General features: G+C 46.8%; 1 protein-coding gene across 1 annotated transcript in view; it reads left to right on the top strand.

Moving 5' to 3' along the window:
• The first annotated feature begins 211 nt into the window (after positions 1 to 211).
• Positions 212 to 21,222, top strand: part of Ttll9 (tubulin tyrosine ligase like 9) — a 44,161-nt gene continuing 23,150 nt past the window's right edge. The window contains exons 1-4 of the mRNA XM_021156838.2: positions 212 to 294; positions 8,981 to 9,024; positions 13,045 to 13,137; positions 20,044 to 20,155. Of these exons, the coding sequence (XP_021012497.1) occupies positions 280 to 294; positions 8,981 to 9,024; positions 13,045 to 13,137; positions 20,044 to 20,155 (264 nt within the window). The 5' untranslated portion in view covers positions 212 to 279. The remainder of the gene's footprint in view (positions 295 to 8,980; positions 9,025 to 13,044; positions 13,138 to 20,043; positions 20,156 to 21,222) is intronic.

Genomic DNA, 21,222 nt, shown 5'->3' with positions numbered 1-21,222 from the left:
GTGCTGCTGTGGCGGGCAGCCAGCCTCTAGCCGAGTGTACCCCCACGCTGGGAAGTGGCGGCAAGTGGCGCCAAGAGAGAAAGGTTCAAGCAATAGACTGACGTGGGCAACTCTTCCAAGATCCTTGCTTGGGTCAGAGGGAACCTAAAGGCGAGTCATCCAAACAGATTGCTATCATCCAATCAGATCGGCGGATCGGGACACCGCCTTTGGTTGTCGTAGCAACGAGACGCACAAGCTTTCTAGGGCGCCCGTGGCGGTTTGGTTTGGGCCCAACTCATGTCGCGACAGAAGGTAGGACTCTCACCAATCCGATGATGTTGATTGTTCTTGATGAAAGGAAACCGCGGAGGGATTCAGAAGGGGAAGGTTGGGTGCAGTAATTAGGGGGAATTAAAAAAGAAAAAAGAAAAAGAAAAAGAAAAGAACACGCTGGACTTTCTTAGGACTGCAAGTCCCGACATGCCGTGCGCCACATACACACGCTCCGCGAGAGCGCTGTGCTGGAGGGAATTTACTGAGTCTAGATTTTAAATTGAACCCAGCGATTTCTGTGGCTCTCAGATACTTTCCTGACTTAGAGAAACCACTAGAGATTCTTTCATCCCCGGTTTGCATGCCCGTCATCCATCGGTCTGTTCGTCCATCCATTCATCCACCCATTCATCCACCCAAAAAGCTCCGTTAGTGACTTTTCCAAGCCCAGTACTATCTGAACCTCATGAGACTCGAACAGACAAACCCTGATTTTAAAACCAGGAAAAATGGGATCTAATGAAGAAAAATGAGTCTCCTTAGAATCCAGCATTCTGCTTCTTATTTCGTGTTTGGACATTTCAGAATGCCACCTCTGTTTCTTTTCCTCTCAGAACAAAAAGCGAATCTACCAGTAGAGTGCCGTGAATTTCCTCCCTTTACTGGGCTTCTTTATTCCGTCTAATGTCTGTCTTTCCTTCTAGACTCCAGGGTCGACTTGCTCCCTAATACTGAACCCCAGCGCCAAGCACAGAGCTTGCACACACTTATCACTATTGGGTGACTGACTGCTGTTGATCAAGTTAGAGAAACTAAGGCGCTGACTGACTCCTTTGTTTCAATGCCTTCATCAGCAAATCCTTCTCTTTTAACTTTGTGAATATATATTGAACTTATTCCCTCCACTTCCACTACCACTGTGCTAAATCATCATGACTCACTTCTTAATTGAAGTGACACTCTTTCAATACACAGGCTAGGAGACTATTACAATGTCATCAACGGAACCCAAACTAACATCTACTGCAGTAGCCCTTTTCGTTCGGCCTGCTTCCCTTTGACACTGAATGACTGAGGCAGCCCCATCTTGTTCTGACTGCATTTTGTGTTTGCTTAGACAGTTCTCAGCCCTCTAAGCCCATCCCCCACAGAGGTCATGTCTGTCTTGGCAACACATTGAGATTTTCATGGCTTTGACCATGTGTGTTAGCATGTTGTCTAGGCTCTGCCCCACAGTTACCTGGCAACAGCCAGGTATGCCTGACTCACTATAAAAGGGGCTGCTTGCACCCTCTGCTCTCTTGCTTTCTTGCTCTCTGTCCTCTTGCTCCTTCCTGCATCTCTCCATTTCCCTTCTCCCCTTTTTCCATGTGCTCATGGTCAGCTTCTACTCCTTTACACTCTCTCTCTCTCTCTCTCTTTCTCTGTCTCTAATACCCTCTCAGCTCCCCTCCCCATGCTCTCTATGCTACTCTATTCTATACTACACCATTGTGTGGCTGGCCCCTCAGGGGAAGGGATACCTCAGGATGGGCCTGCAGAGGCACTCCCCTCCCCCACACCTGACTGTACATCCACCAAACACATCCCTTCTCTTTCTTAATTTCTATAAAACACAACAGTAAGGGTCCATGATTCACTGAAGACACCCCAGGCTCAAACAGTATGTAAACACAAAGAGTGTTTTATTCTGCAGAAGTTCAGCATGCTGGGTCCCCATCACCAAGACAGAGAAACACCAAGTGAGCTCGAAGGCTCGATTTAAAGCACATTGGAATTCCAGGGTAGATGGGCTTTATCTTCCTCTATCTCTAGGCATTCCAGAACGTGAAGGCTGGAACCTGGGTTTTTTTTTTTGTTTTTTTTTTTTTTTTTTTTTTTTTTTTTTGTCTTGCTCAGGCTTGCCTGAACTTGCCCAATTATTAGGCTTAGTCTTCTTAACTGCCAGTTTGAAGTCTGTCGTGGAATCAGCCTAGCCCTCTCACATGGTCCAGTTGTATTAACCAAAATAAAGTAAAATAACTAGAAAAGATATAAGTCAAAAATAATTGGCATGTTTTGTCTAAAATAATTACTATGCTCTTCCAGAAATGTGTTTTAAGGTTACTTTGACATTCATCTAACTTTGGTAAATTATGGTCTTTGTGGATGTGGTGGTTTGAATGTGCTTGACCCAGGGAGTGGCACTAATAGGAGGAGTGGCCTTGTTGGAGGAAGTGTGTCACTGTGTGGGTGGAATTTGAGACCCTCCTCCTAGGCATGTGGGAGCCAACCTTCTCCTGTTTGACTTATAAAATGTAGAACTCTCAGTTCCCCCACAGTCATGACTGCCTGGATGCTGCCATGCTTCCTGCCTCGATGATAATGGACTGAACCTCTGAACCTGAAAGCCAGCCCTAATGAAATGTTGTTCTTTATAAGAGTTGCCTTTATCATGGTGTCTCTTCACAGCAGTGAAAACCCTAAGACAGAAGTGGGTACCAGGGACTGGGATATTACTGTGTTAGGCCTGACCATACTCTTGTTTGGAAGAATGTGGATTTCTGGATTTTGGATTTGGAAAGCAGTGAAATGCTTTATGTAGGGCTTAATGGGCCATCCTAGTAGGAATATGGTAGACTTTGTTGCCGAGGGTGATTTGAACTGTGGAAGCCTGGCTCTAGATGTTTCAGAGGAAAAGAATTTTAGTATGTGGCCAAGAGACTGCTCTTGTGCTATTTTGGTGAGTAATGTGGCTGCTTTTTGCCTGTGTCCGAAGAGTCTGCCTGAGGCTAAGGTTAAGTGAATCAAATTAATTACATTGACAACGGAGGTCTCAAAGCATACCAGTTCAGACTGCTGTGGTTTAGCCTCATGAAGAGTGTTTTTGACGAAGCAGAGCACGTTTAGAAAGAAAAAATAAAAAACGTGTGGTTCAAGTAATAAAAAGGCACCAGGAAGTGCAAGGGAGCTGAATCCTGTGTTCAAGGAGATAAACAGATTAAGAGAGTGGTGACCTCGGGGCAAGATCCCGCCCAGCTAAGCTTATTGTTTATATGTTTGCATTTGAACAAGGAATAGTTATATTATGTTAGGCATTATTGCCTGGTTATTGTTTTCATTTGGACTTTTTAATCTGGAATAAACTACAATCCAGATCTTGAGGCTTTTATCCAGGTCTTGAGGAATAGTGGCCATGAAAAGCTTTGGCCCAGGCATGGTGGTACACACATTTAGTTCTAGGAAGCAGAGTCAAACAGATCTCTGAGTTCAAGGCCAGCCTGGGACAGAGCAAGTTCTAGGTGAAGAAAAACTTAAGTACAGCCATGGTGGTACATGCCTTTGATCCCAGCATTCTGGAGACAGAACCATGCAGTTCTCTGAGTTCAGGGTCAATCTACAGAGCAAGTTCCGGGACAGCCAAGCTTAGGCAGTGAAGGAGTTGGAAAACAGAAAGCTCGTGATAATGAAATAGAACAAGGGAGCCATGTTCTACTTCCAGCAAGCAGCAGAACTCAGCAGCTTGGGCCATGTGGCTCTGGCTTTACAATTGATGCTGGTTAGCTGGAGCTAAGAAAATAGCAGTGATTAAGAAGACACCAGCATCACTGAGGTGAAATCTTCCGGCAGCACAAAGAAGCTGTGTTCCAGAGATAACCAAGGTTGTACCTGGTGCTGCAGCTGAACTTGGTAATGTGTAAGAGTCACCCAGGTGGTACTGATTTTGAAGGGATGAAGGGGTCATAGAGAGCAGCTGAGGCTTGGCACTGTGAGAGGTCATGGAAGGCCATTGGAGAAAGTGTAACCTCAGCTGTAGTTGATGGCACAGGACTGAAGAGGTCATGCAAAGGATTTGAGGCTTGGCACCATGAAGAGAGCCTATGAGAGGCTATTGGAGAAACCTAGTTCAGTGGGAGACCCCAGTGTATTGGAGATGCTAGTACCATGGGATGATCACCAAGAACAGCAGCTGCAGTGTAGTGGATCAATCTGAGCTTAGAGTGCTACAGAGGGCAGAGCTGGAGAAGTGATGCCAGCCCTTTGGAGGAGCCCAGAAGATCATGGGTGGATCCCAGACATTGAACCAAGAAGCTGTAACATTGAAGTTGCCTTGAAGACCCCAAGATGTTCAAGATGCCAGAGCCATGGGATATCTGCTGAGGCAAGCTGCTAATAGGGAGTGGAACCAGCCAAAGAGAATTGTGCGGCAGGCAACAAAGATGAAAGGAGTTGAAGATCCGAAGAGCGCTTTGACACCACTTGTGGAGATGCAGAGTTTGGAGTTTGCCCAGCTGGTTTTTGGTCTTGTTTGGTCCAATATTTACTATTACATTTTGGAATGGTAGTGTATATCCTGAATGATGTTTGAGGTATGTGATCTGCTTTTTGATTTTGACTTTATAGGGGATTACAGTGATTGAATGAATCTCAGAAAAATCTTTGAACCTTGGACTTTTAACATTGTTGAGACTGCTATAGACTATAGAGACTTTTGAAGTTGGACGAAATGTATTTTTTATTATGCTATGGGTAGGTATGGTCCCTAGAGACTCTTGTGTTTGAACAAGCCTATAGAGGCCAGGGAGTGGAATCTGATGGTTTGTATATTCTTGGCCCAGTGAGTGGCACTATTAGGAGGTGTGGACTTGTTGGAGTAGGTGTGTCACTATGAGTGTGGACTTTAATACTATAGTTCTAGCTCCCTGGATGTCTTCTTGTAGAGGCCTACAGACGAAGATATAGAACTCTCAGCTCCTCCTACACCATGCTTGCCTGGATGCTGCCATGCTCCCACCTTGGTGATAATGGACTGAACCTCTAAACCTGTAAGCCAGCCTCAATTAAATGTTGTCCTTATAGGAGTTGCTGTGGTCATGGTGTCTGTTCACAGCAGTAAAACCCTAAGACACCTGGGGAGATGGTTTAGTGGGTAGAGTGCTTTCTGTGAAAGAGTGAGGACTGCAGTTAGAATGCCCAGAACCAAGATAAAGCTGGGCATGGTAGCACCCTTCTGTAAGCCTAGTCCTCCTAGGAAGAGATAGTAAGTGTGGGCAGGGGAATCTCTGGAAACTTGAGTGCCAGCTTGCCTGGCATACAGACTAGGAAACCGCAAAAGAGACTCATCTCAAACAAGATGGAGGGCAAACACTGATAGTCAGGGCTGTCCAGTGACCTCCACATATGCAGCAAGGCCGTGTGCTCTTTGTCTCTGCCTCTGCCTCTGCCTCTGCCTCTGCCTCTGCCTCTGCCTCTGCCTCTGCCTCTGCCTCTGCCTCTGCCTCTGCCTCTGCCTCTGCCTCTGCCTCTGCCTCTGCCTCTCTCTTCCCCTCTCGCACAGTTTTTTGTGGTGTCAGGCAGAAATAAATGTAAAACATCTCCAAAGAACTAGAACCTGACGACCATGATAGGTGAATAACATAATAATTACCAGTGAAAGATGGTTTTCAGTGAATTTCATAGTATTTCCATAGTTATGTAAGAAAAGATGCCTGAAGTAAAAAATGTTTAAATAAAATACTTACTAGGGAACAGCAGACTCTTTACCCCTTTTGGTATAGGACAGTTATAAGAACCTATAGTAACATCATTGCTTAAAACAAATTTTTATAGTCGGGTAGTGGTGGCACACACCTTTAAACCCAGCACTTGGGAGGCAGAGGTAGGTGGATTTCTGAGTTTGAGGCCAGCCTGGTCTACAGAGTGAGTTCCAGGACAGCCAGGGCTACACAGAGAAACCCTATCTGGAAAAACCAAAAAAAAATTATTACTTAAAAAAAATAATTGTGTGCACAAGCTTCATGATATATGTGTGGAGGTCAGAGGACAAGTTTCAGGAGTCCATTTTCTCTGTCCGGCATGTGGGTCTCCAGGATTGAACTCAGATAGTCAGGGTTGGTTGCAAGCACCTTTACACACTGAGCCATCTCGCTGGCTTCAGCAACATCATCTTTAAAAGTTGAAACAGGAAATGTCCTTTAAGGTCAGGCACAAGTCCAGGATGTTTGCACTCAGTACTTTAAGTCAGCATCAGCACCGTATGAAGGTTTAGATACTGCAGCTGAGCAACACAGGTAAATAAAAGACATAGATAATAAGTTCTTTGCAGATGCAGTCTAGGCTAGATTAGACCAGATTAAAAATAAAGGCAGGTTTAGTAGATGCAACTCCTGGGCGGGTTTACCTGTTCCAAGGAATGTGGTTGCGGAAATTGTGCACCCAGGCTGAGAAACGGGTGTTTTATAGAACTTAGGCAAGGGGTTGTGTCGTGCCAGCCAGGAGCTGGGATTGTGCCCATGTATGATCAAAAGCTGAGCCCCTGGGTAGGCACTCTTGTGTGAGCTTCTGGAAATGTAGCTATGTAGAGAGGTGATGACATGTTAGCCCAGAGTGTAAGTGTGGGCGGGATTGATGGAAGGGGGCAGATGCTGTTTCTCAGTTTATGTGGGCAAGCAGGGGTTCCAGCCGAACGATAGATATCAAAAAGGAGGGAGAAAATGTGCCTTTGTTTATAGATAAGATGTATTTACATAGAGAATATGAGGGAATCCATAAGCTCCCGAATTGTTAGTTCAACAATGGTGCTGACCGCAGGTTACTACACACTAATCGGTTTTTGCTTCTGCTTGTATCTATTTCCAATGGAACAAGCTACCCTAAGTCTAGTGGCTTAGGAACCTTGTTACCTAACTGGCCTGGTGGGCAGAAGTATGAAATGAGGTGTTGAGCTGGCAGAAGCCATCTAGGAAAGGCTATGGCAAGCAAGTGAGTTTTCTGGAGCTGGATCACCATATTGCATGGCTGTGATGGGTGCAATCTGGAGAGGCACAGCCCAGAGACTTCATCCCAGGATTGCTTCTCGTTGCTGATGTGCCTTTTGGACATAATTACATAGTCCAATGATTCCTGGGCATCATTGGGCAAATTCCCTGCTGATCAACATGAAGATGAACTTTCATGAATTAATGCTGTCTGGATGAATTACTGACCTTATGAAATTCCTAATTTGATTCAAATAATTTTGGGGAAAAAGTTTAAGGAGATGGTTTTAGTTGTTTTGCCAGAGAGACGTAATAAAGTTAGAATCAAGAATAGAATGTGCTCCCTCCTCATAGAATGGTAAGTAAAGGCTGAACAATAAGGAATGCAATGAGCTTTCATAAATTACACTAAGAAGAGAAATAGGCTTGGGACAGATGTGTGATCAAGGAAAAACATTCATTCTAGATCAGGTCCAAGGATGAGGCCACAGATGTGCACTATGATAAAGCAAGGTCATGTAAAACTTGCTTTGAACACTTTATAGAATTCATTATAGAATGAAACACTGCTCCTGTATCTCCCCTTTTTTTTTTTTTTTTTTTTTGGTTTTTTGAGACAGGGTTTCTCTGTGTAGCCCTGGCTGTCCTGGAACTCACTCTGTAGACCAGGCTGGCCTCGAACTCAGAAATCTGACTGCCTCTGTCTCCCGGGTGCTGGGATTAAAGGCATGCGCCACAGCCCGGCTTGTAACTCCCTTTTTTGTGTAACATTTTATCTATGAGGTAACTTCATATGAAACTTTTGTCTAAGAAGGTATAAGAAGGCCGGGTGTGGTGGCGCACGCCTTTAATCCCAGCACTCCGGAGGCAGAGGCAGGTGGATTTCTGAGTTCGAGGCCAGCCTGGTCTACAGAGTGAGTTCCAGGACACCCAGAGTTATACAGAGAAACCCTGTCTCGGAAAACCAAAAAAAAAAAAAAAAAAGGTATAAGAAGGCCAGAGAGGATAAATAAAGTGTGGCATTTGGGGCTCAGCCCCATTTACCAAATCTATATACTTACAAGTTTGTCTATATGTGCATATATATATACATACATATGTAGGTATATGCATATGTACGTAAGTATGCATGAACATTCTTGGAATTGTTGAGACTGGTGATCAAGCTCGGCCAAAGTATGTGAGTATGTGGGTGTGTGCATCTATGTGTTTGTGTGTTTCTGTGTGTACATGTGACTTTTTCTCTATCTTTTTCTTTCTCACTGGCTGAAGAGTTAACGAACTCAGAGTCAGGGAGGGGCCATTGAGCCAGAGAAAAAATAAGCCTTTTTTTTCTTAATCCCCTGCTGCTATCAGGGAAAGTCAGATTACTAGAAGCTAGTGACTGAAAGCACTGAATAGCAAAGAGTTAAAGACAGAATTGCCAAAAGTAAAGAAGCTTTGGCCCTGACCACTGACTCCATAGCCTTTGCTGCCTTCCTCTGTGAACTGTGTGCTGAGATAAGCCCCTGGCATTGTGTAGAGACACTCTGTAGAGCTATATTCCCAGGAGGGGCTATTTTCATGGCTCTTCTGGTATCTAATGGCATGTCCGCCCTCAATGGCTTCTGTGGGGCCATGGACTGTGAGCCTTGTCCTTGGCCAGTCAATGAATGTAAGACTCAGACAGTTAAGCTGTGAACAGATCTCCACCCATAGAAACAGATGATAATAAATGCATACTTTCCAAGAGACTACATCTATGGTACTGTGTTAAAGGGCAACAGAAAAGCCCATCCACCCAGAAGATGTCACCCTGAACAGGGACTGTTTGCTCCTTATTCATGCATGCCTCAGGAATTGATCCTACCAGGAGGAAAGGAGGGGGCAGTCTCCTTGGAACTTGATTGAGTGTGGTGGTTTGAGTAGCTCACTCACTGAAAATGTTGAGCAGGGAAGGTACATGAGTGTGCAAAAACAGTTACATCATTTTTCTTTTTTCCCTACAGAATCAAAATTCCAAGGGCCATGGAGTGTCGAAAGGAAAAGAGAGGTGTGTGACCTCACTCACTCCATACAACCAGGACTGCCCCCCGTCCCTCCTTATTTCCCTCCCCCACTTCCTTCTGTCTCCCTTTGTGACCCAGGCTAACCTTGAACTCACAATGGGATGCTCCAGGACACCTGGTCATCTCTCCATTATTTAGTTCAATAATTATGATCGTAACCTTAGTGACCTTATGAAACAGTTGTTGAACTGTTCTTGCAAGTCAGGCCTTGGGCCACCCCTCCCCACCCTTTGTACTACATGATCAAGTCCTTACCGTCACCCTTGAGGTAGATCCTGCTAATGTGTCTGCTGTTCAGATGAAGAAAACTAGAAACTCAGAGAAGCCAAGTGCCTTAGCACAACTGACTCCATCATGTTGGAAATGCCACTCAGGCTGTAAAACTCAGCACACAGACATTACCACCTGCCAAAAATGAAAACAAAGACCTAATCCATCGAAGTCCACAGTTCTGGGAAAATCTCTAACCTTCTAACCTTGCTTTTTGGCTTCTGTAGTTCTGCTTCTGGCTAACATCCCTGTTAACTGAAGTGTGTCAATCCAGAACATGGTTTCTGTGCATAAAAGCTCACCCTGAGAAAGGTTCAGTGCTACATGGGGATCCTGAACACCCAGTGTTGTCAGCAGCTGGGTAGTAAAGAATTTCTATTGTCTTAAGCCCATGTCAGAGCATTTTTCTCTAGCGAGTACCCCACAACACCATCAGCACCTATGGTAATTATCAGAGCACCCCACCTTCATGTGAACTTGTTATGTTTTGCTTAACATCTCCCCCAATCTGCTGTCTTTTTTGTTCAGGATTAGGGACTCCTTTGGAATGTTCTACTTGGTTTCTGTCACTTTTTAGCCAAACCTTCTTATTCTATTTTTTTAAAGTTACTTTAGAACAGTGAATCTCAAGACCAACCTCACTTACTTGAGACCCTGTTTCAAGAAAACAGTTTTGTCTCGTTTTAAAGACAGGTTATCTCTATGTAGCCCTGGCTGGCCTAGAACTCACTATATAGACCAGGCTAGCTTCAAACTCAGAGATCCCCCAGCCTCTGTCTCTCAAGTGCTAGAATCAAAGGCATGGACCACCATGCATACCTAAAATCTGTTTTTTTAGTTCAATCTGTTGTTCTGCTAAAGGATTAGAAGAGAATCTTTTTTTTTTTTTTTTAAGATTTTATTTATTTATTATATGTAAGTACACTGTAGCTGTCTTCAGACACTCCAGAAGAGGGCGCCAGATCTCGTTGCGGATGGTTGTGAGCCACCATGTGGTTGCTGGGATTTGAACTCTGGACCTTCGGAAGAGCAGTCGGGTGCTCTTACCCACTGAGCCATCTCACCAGCCCCCAGAAGAGAATCTATCTCATAAAGATTTGTAATTAGAAAAGGGAAGACCATGTCTCCTGAAAGAGAGCTGGAGACTCCCAGGAACACTCATGACCTGTGACCCTAGGGGATCAAAGTATGCATCTGTTATGGTTTGTCTATCTATCCATCTGCCCCCACTCCCCAAAGCTGGAAGTTTAACCCCTAAAGTCTAGTGTTGATATTAATTTGGTTATGTAGAGGTTGAATAGCTGAAATGCCTTTTCAGCTTTAGTTGATATGATCATGTGATTTTTCTCAAGTCTGTTACTGTGATAAATTACATCAATTAAGATTTCTAACACTGAGCCAGCTTTGCCTACTGGAAATAAGCCACTTGGTTATGAGGTATAATTACTTTTTGTATCATTGAATTTTCTTTGCTAGAGTATGTTTACAAACGTGTGTGCGCCTGTATATGTGGTGATGGAGATATGCCCAGGGTCTCACATGTGCTAAGCAAGTGCTGTGCTGCTGGCCACACCCCAGCCCCTCGCCTGTAGCTTTGTTTTTACCTTAACTATATTTCACTATCAGAGTACACTAGATTACAGATGAGTCTGGAAGCTCTCTCTCCTCTTCCTTTTTTTTTTTTTTTTCTGGGAGAGAGTGTGTTATAAAACAGATATGGCTTCCTCAACATCCCAGGTAATTAAATCTCCAGTGGAGCCCTGTGGGTCCAGGTATATCTTTTGAGGGTATTTTCACACAATAGACTTGATTTCTCTAGGAATACAGCTACTCACCTGTGCATCACATCAAGAGAGCTGTGATAGTCTGGGCTTTTCAAGAACTGTGTCCTCTCAGCTGTCATGTTTGAGTTTCTGAGATGCTAGCGAGCTCTTACTGTGGTCTTGGTGTCTTCAAGATCTACAGTAGCACCCCATTTTATCCCACCTGTGGTAACAGTGTCTTCTCTGTGTCGGTATTGCTGATAGATTTGTCAATTTGACTGGTCTTTCAAGAACTTCCGTTTTATTGATTTCGTCAATTGTTTTCAGTGGTATTGGTTGACAATTGCCTGCCTTAAACATCAGCCAAGATTGGAATATAGAATATAGTAGCATATATCCCCACGCCTACATATAGGAAAGTTCAGGCTCCCCTGACCCTTGGCTTCCTATGATAGGGAACACCTTACTGCCTGAGGGAGAAGGAGCCCTCAGCCTGTATTCCTCCTCGTCTGCACCATCCAGTGACAGACCCAGTGTTGGGGGACATTGATGTAACCTCATGAGCAGTGAGGGCATGCCACTTGACCTCTGCCAGCACCTGTGGAAGTACACAACAGGTGTTCATTTGGGGTGTCATCAGAGCAGAGCCATTACTATGTATTCTGTTGTGGAAGGCTGTTCTGTCTTGGGCTTCCCTAGGCTGGAGAAAGCAGGCTGCTTTTGAAAGTTGTTTAGGGTCCATGCCCAGTAGCATCTTGGGATGTCCATTGGCTGGCTTTTTTATTTCCATGCCTAGGATGAAAAGAGGCAGGAAGAGCGCCAGGGATGTCACAGTTGCTATCTCTTGGGTCTGGGTCTCTAGCTAGCTTCCTTGTGTACATTCAGTCTTCTCACATTTTTTTTTAAGATTTATTTATTTATTATATACAAGTACACTGCAGCTGTCTTCAGACACACCAGAAGAGGGCATCAGATCTTATTAAGGATGGTTGTAAGCCACCATGTGGTTGCTGGGATTTGAACTGTGGACCTTCAGAAGAGCAGTCAGTGCTCTTAACTGCTGAGCCATCTCTCCAGCCCCCAGTCTTCTCACATTTGTTTTATACATACTGTTTTGGGTTTCCAGTTGCATTAGTAGGAGGAATAGGGAAAAGTGCATCTGTTTGGTTTCCCAAGCTGCATGCCAGGGAAGGGGATCTGCAAACACTTGCCATGTGATCTAAGAACGTAGTCACAGCACACATGAGGTGGCCAGGCCTTGCCTAGCACATAGTACGGACTGGAGAAATGTTAGCTTGATCATCTTATTTTAGGCTGGCCTCAAACTATGTAGCCAAAGATGACCTTCAACTGACCCTTTTGCCTTCCACGTACTAGGATCACAAGTGTGAACCACTATGCCTGGCTTACTATTTTTATTATTTATTGTATGTGCATGGGTGTTTTGTCTACATGCAAGTCTGGGCACCCTTTGCATGCCTGGTACCCACAGAGGCTAGAAGAGGGCACTAGAATCCCCTGGAACAGGAGTTAAAGATGATTGTAAGCTGCCATGTGGGTGCTGGGAGTCAAACCTCGGTCCTCTAGAAGAGCAGCCAGTGCTCTTAATCACTGAGCCATCTCTTCAGCCATATTTATTATTGTTGTTGTTGCTTTGAGACAAAGTCACTTTGTGGTCTAGGCTGATATCCACGTGGCCTTGAATCATGGCATTCCTCCTGCCTCAGCCTCCTGGATTACAGGCCTGAAGTATGTGCCTAGCTTGCTATGTTTCATTGCCCCACAGATGCCAAGAGTCTCAGTTTGGCTACTCTGAGTATTGGCAGGCGGTGGTACCAAGCTCTGAGAATCAGCACTTCTGGCTGTGGCATCTGTACATGGAGCCTGGTTTTTCTTTCTCTGTTTTGTTCCGATCCTTGAAGACATCCTAGGGAAGTCACTGAGCATAGCTTCTGGTGCCCTATTTTGCAGAGAGCAGAGAACGCTAATCCGCTTCAAGACCACACTCATGAACACACTCATGGATGTTCTGCGCCACAGGCCTGGATGGGTGGAAGTCAAAGAGTAAGATGCCCCTCCCCTCCCCCTCCCCGCCCCCTCTCCTCCCTCCTCTCAGCCCCTCCTCTCCCTTCGTTCCTCCCTTCTTCTCTTTGTCTCTCAGGTCTTGGTCTCTTTTTGTTTTTCCCTCAGTTCCTCTTGCTAGCTGCTGGAATTTGCCCTAAGGAGATGAGAGGGTTTTTTTGGGGGGTGGGGTGGGGTGCGGGTTTCACACCACTGCATGTTGCATGCATTGCTGACATCATCACTACTGCATTTATGCCCTCCAAGCATCCAGCCTGATGTGATGCCTTTCCAGGTGCTAGTCAATTGCTTGAGACCCTATGGTGTGTGTGATGGTTTTATCAATTGTCAACTATACTATAGATTCTGCAGGGACAAGTCACCAGTATGTTTGTGAGGGATACCTATAGATTAGGTTACTCAAGGTAGGAAGACCCATCTTCACAGTAGGCGGTGCCAGGCCATGGGCTGGAGTGGGGAGTGTCCCAGGTTGAATTTAAAGGGAAGAAGAGCTGGGCACCAGTATCCAGTTCTTCCGGCTTCCTGACTGTGGAGGCAATTGACCAACTACCAACTGCTCCTGCCACTCTGATAGGCTGCATCTGTAAGTCATCCAACTGTAAGTCAGAAAACATCCTTCCTTCCTTCCTTCCTTCCTTCCTTCCTTCCTTCCTTCCTCCCTCCCTCCCTCCCTCCCTACCTTCCTCCCTCCCTTCTTTCCTTTCTTCCTCCCTCCCTTCCTTCCTTTCTTCCTCCCTTCCTTCCTTCCTTCCTTCCTTCCTTCCTTCCTTCCTTCCTTCCTTCCTCCCTCCCTCCCTCCCTCTCTCGATCCCTCCCTCCCTTCCTCCCTCCCTCCCTCCCTCCATCCCTCCCTCCCTCCCTTCCTTCAGTTGCTTGTCCGATATTTTAGGTACAGCAAGGAGAAAACTAACACAGCATGCAAGTGTGCCTGTAGAATGCCATCCAGGTTTTGGGTGATTTCTGCCCTCTCATTGTCTCCTCGTTCTCAGCAGAACTGAGGACTGCTTCCCGCTGGCAGGAGTTCACCAGGGACCAGCCGGGCCAAGGACTGCTCTTCCCCTGCCACTAATTAGTCTGTGGCCTAATGAGTGACCTGACTGGCTTGGCCCAAATTTCCTTTGTGCTAGGCTCTGGGGACAGTGAGAGAGATGATAATATATTGGCACATGACATTAGGTACAATTACCGAGGGCTGAGGCTTGGATATATGTCACAGAAACCCACAGGGGGCTTTGACAGGTGGAAATTTCTGGATCTGAAAATCCAGAAATTGCAGAGTCCTCTACCCCAACCCCCTCACAATGTGGAGCCATCCCCTTCTGTCTCTCTATCCCACTTTCTCATGAGTGAAGCCTCATCCTTGTGACCTGAGGTGGAACTTCAGCATTACATTCAAATAGCGGTGGCAAGGGGAGGTGAAATACGTGAGTTTGCCCCTCACTGTGTCTTTGGTGGGACTTAGTCATTCGCCACATACCTCACTGCATGGAAATCTCAAAGAAAGTGCACCATATGTTCCCAGATAAATTCAGGAAATTCTAGCTGGGTGTGATGGTGCACGCCTTTAATTGAAGTGCTTGGGTGTCAGAGGCAGGCAGATCTCAGTGAGTTCAAGGTCAGCCTGGTCTCATAGCAACAGTCACAGTTACATGGTGAGGCTCTGCAAAGAGCATGGATTTGTGGTATAGGGACCTAATAGCCACCCATGCCAAGGTATCCAACAAGCAATTCATTGTGTCCTGGTCACTAGGCCACCTGAGCACCCTGAAGCACTTAACACCAACCATCTCTTAGCCACACCACAAATCTTCCACCTCAAATCTTCCAGGCAAGTGTCTTTATGATCCCCATCTCAGTAGTGGGAAACCAGGGTAGGGAGTAATAGACATGCCATCCTGAGAGTGCTCTGCATGGAAGCCATGGAGCAGGATGTGTGACCAGTGCCTGCAGTGCCTGCAGAACTGGCTCGTCCCCACCCACTCCTAGCAGCCTTTCCCCGAGCAGGGGAGGAAGCAAGCAAGCGCTCTGAACCCCAGAGCTTCAGTCCAGCAGGAAGATGGGCTGTAACTGAATCAGCCCACTGGAACGGGGCTGCATCCAGGTGGTCCTTCATTATTATTCAGTGCTAGTGAAGCTGATGGTGGCAGCTGCCCTGGTTTGCCTTGGTCATCTCATGATCATCCTGGGATCCTTCCCTAGAGCCGGAGCCCTAGGCCCTGGTGCAATGGAAGATGAGTCAGGGGACAAGCTAGAGAAGGGGTTGGAGGGGCTGGAGGGCAGTGCAGAGAAAAAAGATATAATTTCCCCTTGCTGTGTGTCCTTGGGTCCTTCCCTGCCTCTCCCAACCTGTTCTTCAGACTGGTAGCAGGGGATGCGAGGCTGACACTATGGGAGTCACACTCAATGCCTGATCCTCGACTGGCCGTCTCAAGAGTTGTCAAATCAGGACAAGCTTGCTACCTCTTTATTCCCCGTGAACCCAAAGCCTCATCCTTGAGGACTTGTATTTTCAAACAGAATTAGGTCTTGGCTGAGACCTTTCAGGTCAGAGTTTAGAACAGATATGGCCAAACATGTCCCTTTCTCTGCTTCCTGCCAAGAAAGCCGGTGTGACCAGCGGAGTTGCCTAGGGAGCAGGGAAGAGAATGGGAAGGTAGAAGAACTTCTGACCTGAACTTAGCCATTTAATATCTTCCTCCATAATTAAAGAGTGGCCTCATGGAATGAACATGAGTGAACCTGCAGACCTGATCCCAGATAGATCCCGGGTAGATCCTTGAGTAGATCCAGGATAGATCCTGGTCCACACTGCTCTGCGAGCCTTTGCTCTCTTGGGTCTTACTTAGCTCTTCATCTTCAGCTCTGCCACCTCAGTTTCCTCTATGGCTTCCTTCACATACTTGAACACAACCTTTCCAACCCCAGGGCCCCACCCTGCTCCAGCCCTCTCCCACTGACCCTGCCTGACCCTGCCACCCCCCTTCACCCTCTAGACCTCAGCTGAGGGTCACCCAAAGGGTCCTTCAGCTCCCCAACCTCATGACTGCTTTGCTCTGAAACACAGTTCACAGTACCTCTCTGTTTGTTGCCAATCCAGCTTACTGGAGTGTTGACAACATCTGGCCAGATATTTTGTCATCTTACTCCCACTGCCTCTCACTGGCATCCTGGAGACAGCCTTCATACATCCTCAGTCACTCAGTCAATTCACAAACCCCGGGCCATGCTGGGAGTGAAGCGCTGGTCACTGCCCATTCATATCCTTGCGTTTCTGAAACCCACTGCTATCTTATAGTGAACATCCCCCCAGGAGACAGTTCTAGAACAGCTGGTCTTCCCCGAGCCCGCCTGGGGCAGCCACAGCAGTGACATCTCCTCCTTTATCAATTCCTTTCTTATTGAAAAGTAATTTCATCTGCCAGAAGATAAACCCTTTTTCAAACAATACAGCTCTATCTGGGCTCTGTGAGTTTAAGGCCAACCTGTCTCAAAACAACAACAAGGAGAACCAATTCCACATCTTTTTGTTTTTTTCTCTCATAGCCCAGATTGTCTTCAGCCTCACTGTGTAGACCTGCCCACTGTTCTTTTTCGCAGCCCCCACCCTGGCCTTTAGTCTGGTCTACTCAACCTCATAGAAATGGTCTGGACAATGTGCCGTTCCTTTGTCTTCTCCCCTGCTTGCCTTTTCCTCCCTCTCGTTCCTCTTTCCCACTTTCCTTCCTTCTCCCCTCCCTTTCTCCTCCCTCCCTCCCCCCCCCTGCCTCCTTTCCTCTCTTTGTCCCTCCCTCTCTTCCTTCCCATGTTAGAGTCTTGCTAGTAGCCCTGTGTAAACCCGTTGTGGCAAGCTAGCCTGATATTCACTATGTAGCCCAGGCTAGCCTCAAACTTGTAGCAGTCCTCCTGAGTGCCGGCATTTATAAGTAAGAGCCACCTTGCCAAGTTTGTCTGGCCTCTACTTGTTCCAAAGATATAGCCATGTTGAGCCTGAATTCATCTATGCCTTGTCTCCCATTCCACTGCTGGAGGTGGAACCCAGCCTCATGCATTCTAGACAGCGCATGAGGTCATTAATGCCCCTCCCACTTTTTTGGCTGAGTAATATTCCATTTCATGGATGTACCACATTCTCCTTATCTATTCATTAGCAGATGGGCATCTGGACCATTGATATTCTAGGAGTGTTATAAATAAAGGCTGTGAACATCCGCGTACAAGTTTTGAGTAGATATGCTTTCATTTCTCCTGGGAGAAACACCTTGTGGAAACTTTGCATTTAAATTCTTGAGGAAGTGTTAGAATCCTCTGAAGTAGCTTCTCCATTTTGTTTCCAGCAGCAGCATATGTAATCCCAGTATTTCCACATCCCTGTCAACACTCATTATTATCCATTAAAAAGGAATTGACTTCCGGGTACATGTCAGCTGGGGTGTTGTCTTTGTTAGGGCTTTACTGCTGTGAACAAACACCATGACCAAGGTAACTCTTATAAAGGACAACATTTAATTGGGGCTGGCTTATAGGTTCAGTCCAGTATCATCAAGGTGGGGGAGCATGGCAGCATCCAGGCAGGTATGGTGAGGGAGGAGCTGAGAGTTCTGCATCTTCATCTGATTGTAGCCAGGAGAAGACTGGCTTCCCGGTAGCTAGGAGGAGGATCTCAAAGCCCAAACCCACAGAGACACACTTCCTCCAAAAAGGTCATACCTCCTAATAGTGCCACTCCCTGGGCCAAGCATAGACAAACCACCGTGGATGTCATTGTGATGTTTCTTATTTTGGTGATTAATGACAGCATATTTTCCTGTGCAGGTAGCTCATGTGTAAATCTTTACAGAAACGTCCATAAAACCCCTTGGCCTGTTTAAAAAGAAACTCAGGACACAATTTGAAAGTGGAAATTTTTTCTTTAATTTTTTTAAAACTAGCATCTAAAATAGTTCCCAAGCATACTTCAGCCACATACATACACACACACACACACACACACACACACACACACACACACACACACACACACACACTGGGCACTTGTCAGGTATCACTGCCCTGCATGTACCACTGTCCCGAATGCACACCGGCCACTTTGTCATTTCCTCATTCCTTGTCTCGATTCTCCATCTTGCTGGCCCTCCTCCCCTAAGCAGATCCCTTTCTGCTTTCTTGACCTTTGGAGACGGTGATTCCCGACAGCGCCACTGCATCCCACAGGCCATTATATCCTAGCCAGTGGGATTTATTTGGGATTGTCCAGGGATGTGGCTATTAAATTTTGAAAACAATCATTTGGAGCTTGGTGGAAGTACAGGGCCCTCATGCTCAGAGACATTCCCCACACAATGTCCTCTGCAAGGGATGGAGGGACTCCTCAAGCCCCACACTGCACCCCCGCAGGCCAAGCTCCCTCACATGCCTGGTCATCATCCAGAAGAAACCCCCATCCAGCCGCTGAGAGGAGCCGAGAAACCATCTACATCCTTAGTTTTAGCAAACTTCTAACACCCAGTGGACCTCGCTGGCCACTGTGCCCCTTGCTCTATAGGAATCTCAGAGCTTAGCCACCTGGACACTTAGCCAGCAGCTCCTGCAGGCAGGTCAGAATTTGCAGTCGCCACAGTGGAGTGGCTTGTCGGTGCGATGCTGGCGCAGCACCCGGGAAGCATCCATGAGAAGGTCAGTGTGTGTGAGCAGCCAGCTACCGTCACTTTTGCTCACACATTAAGAACTCATGTGTGCCATCTACCAGAGAAGGTTCTCATATCCTCTCCCTGTCCTTGTAGCCTGGAGGCCCTGGGCTGAAAGGGACAGCTGGGAAATCCAGTAGGCTTGGCGTTCTTCCTGACTTGGTCAAAGTCAGGCCTGGTTCATTCTTCACTCCAGGTAGCTACCTCCTCATCCCTGCCTCTCAAGGTGCTTCTCTCTCTTTTGTTTTTGTTTTTCGAGACAGGGTTTCCCTGTGTAGCCCTGGCTGTCTTGGAACTCACTCTGTAGACCAGGCTGGCCTTGAACTTAGAAATCCACCTGCCTCTGCCTCTCAAGTGCTAGGATTAAAGGCGTGCCCCACCACCGCCTGGCTCAAGGTGCTTCTCAAAGCTCACAATACTTGGCCACAATAGGAAAGAAAAGAGAAAAAGCAGGGATGGGGGTGGGGGGTAGGAGGGCGTGCGGGCAGGAAAAAGGGGGTATTCAGTCAGGTTTCCATTGCTTTGGCAAAATGTCTTCTAAGATAAATTAATTTAAAAACAGGAAAGAATTCCAGGAGCAGTGACACACACCTTTGATCCCAGCACTGGGTGGGGTGAAGGCAAGTGGGTCTCTGTGAGTTCAAGGCCAGCCAGAGCTATATAGTGAGACCCTGTTTTGAAAAAAGCAAAAAACCAACCAAACAAAAACCCAAAGGCTTATTTGGTTGAGGAGGCCTGGCCCCATGTTCAGTTGGCTCTCCCCTCTTAGGCTGAAAGCATGATGGGACCTCATGGTAGGCAGGAGGCAAGGCCAGAAGCCAAAGCCAGACTAATATCCCGCCCTTAATGAACTAACATCCTTCTTCCAGGCCCCTTCTTTAAAGGCTCTGCTATCTCCCAGGATTGCCACAGGCTGGTGACTAAGCTATCAACACCTCAGCTTTAGGGGGACAATGAAAATCCAAATTAAAGTAGCAAGGCAGGGGCAGAGAGGGTGGATTCTCTGTTCTACCCTACAATGCATCCTGCAGAGGCAGCAGTGAGTACCCACGGAGGAGCTGCCGGGATGTTTAAGCAGGGAGCACCCTGCACCTTAGGAAGTAGTTGAGACTGGAGCAGGGGTGATCAGTCTGTTGAGAAGGCACTCTGGGCTCTGGTGCAGCGCTGTGGTGCTCAGGTCTGACCCTTGTCTCCCTCACCACAGTGAAGGCGAATGGGATTTCTATTGGTGTGACGTCAGCTGGCTGCGGGAGAACTTTGACCACACCTACATGGATGAGCACGTGCGCATCAGCCACTTCCGGAACCACTACGAGGTGAGCCTCCAGGCCTGTGACGTGAGGATGGCTTTGAGCCATTGGCTATCTGTTGGAGTCCTTTGGACTGTTCCTGCTACTCTGAGAGTGTGAGAGTGAAGACTGGTACCAAGAGGTGGGCAGGAGGGCCAGCAAATGGCACAGCAGATAAAGGCTTTTGTGTCCAGGCCTGAGGATCCGAGTGTGATCCCCAAGACCCAGACAGACTCCCAGAGGTTGCCCTCTGACCTTCAATATTAGTGGGCTTTATCGATTAAATACCCACAATACTGGAAAAGGGAGCTAGACTTATCAGTAAGTGTTGGAGCTCTCTAGAGAGAGGGGCGCCCAGAGATGGGTATTGCTGACTCTAAGGGGGTCTGAGGCTATTCTAGGGTTCAGGTATTCCCATCTTGGTAATTCTCCCTACTCTTCCATTAGTCTTTTGTTTGCTTGTTTTTTTTTTTTTTTTTTTTTTTTTTTGGTTTTTCGAGACAGGGTTTCTCTGTGTAGCCCTGGCTGTCCTGGCACTCACTTTGTAGACCAGGCTGGCCTCGAACTCAGAAATCCGCCTGCCTCTGCCTCCCGAGTGCTGGGATTAAAGGCGTGCGCCCGGCTGCTTGTTTTGTTTTTTGAGACAGAGTCTGTCTATGGAGTCCTGGCTGTCCTAGAATTCCCTTATGTAGACTAGGCTGCCCTCAAACTCACAGAGATTCACGTGCCTCTGGGATTAAAGGTATGGGCCACTATGCCTAGATCTTCTATTGGCTTTAAGGTGTCCATGTGTCCCTTCTGTTGTGGGGATTGGATTGTCATTTATGTCCACAAACACAGAACTGGTTGAAATAGGACCCTTGGCTTGGCTCGTGAGTAGGGAAGTGACTACGAATAGGGCTTTGCTGGTTGACCAGGGTCAGAGTGGGCCAACACTCTTTTCCCTCTGTGGTGTGTGTGTGTGTGGGGGGGGGGGTCGACTCACTGCTGAGGACAAAAGCTCAGAAAGGGAATCATCGTGTCCTCAGTCATCGTGTCCCCTTTCTTTTATTTTAGCCCCTTCCCCACATAAATAAATGTAATGAAATATTTTT

The sequence above is a fragment of the Mus caroli genome, unplaced genomic scaffold, assembly GCF_978045245.1.
Source record: "Mus caroli unplaced genomic scaffold, Mus_caroli_1 scaffold_2, whole genome shotgun sequence".
Classification (NCBI taxonomy): Eukaryota; Metazoa; Chordata; class Mammalia; order Rodentia; family Muridae; genus Mus; species Mus caroli.
The sequence above is the reverse complement of the archived record's forward strand: the minus strand, read 5'-3'. Positions and strand labels throughout refer to the sequence as shown.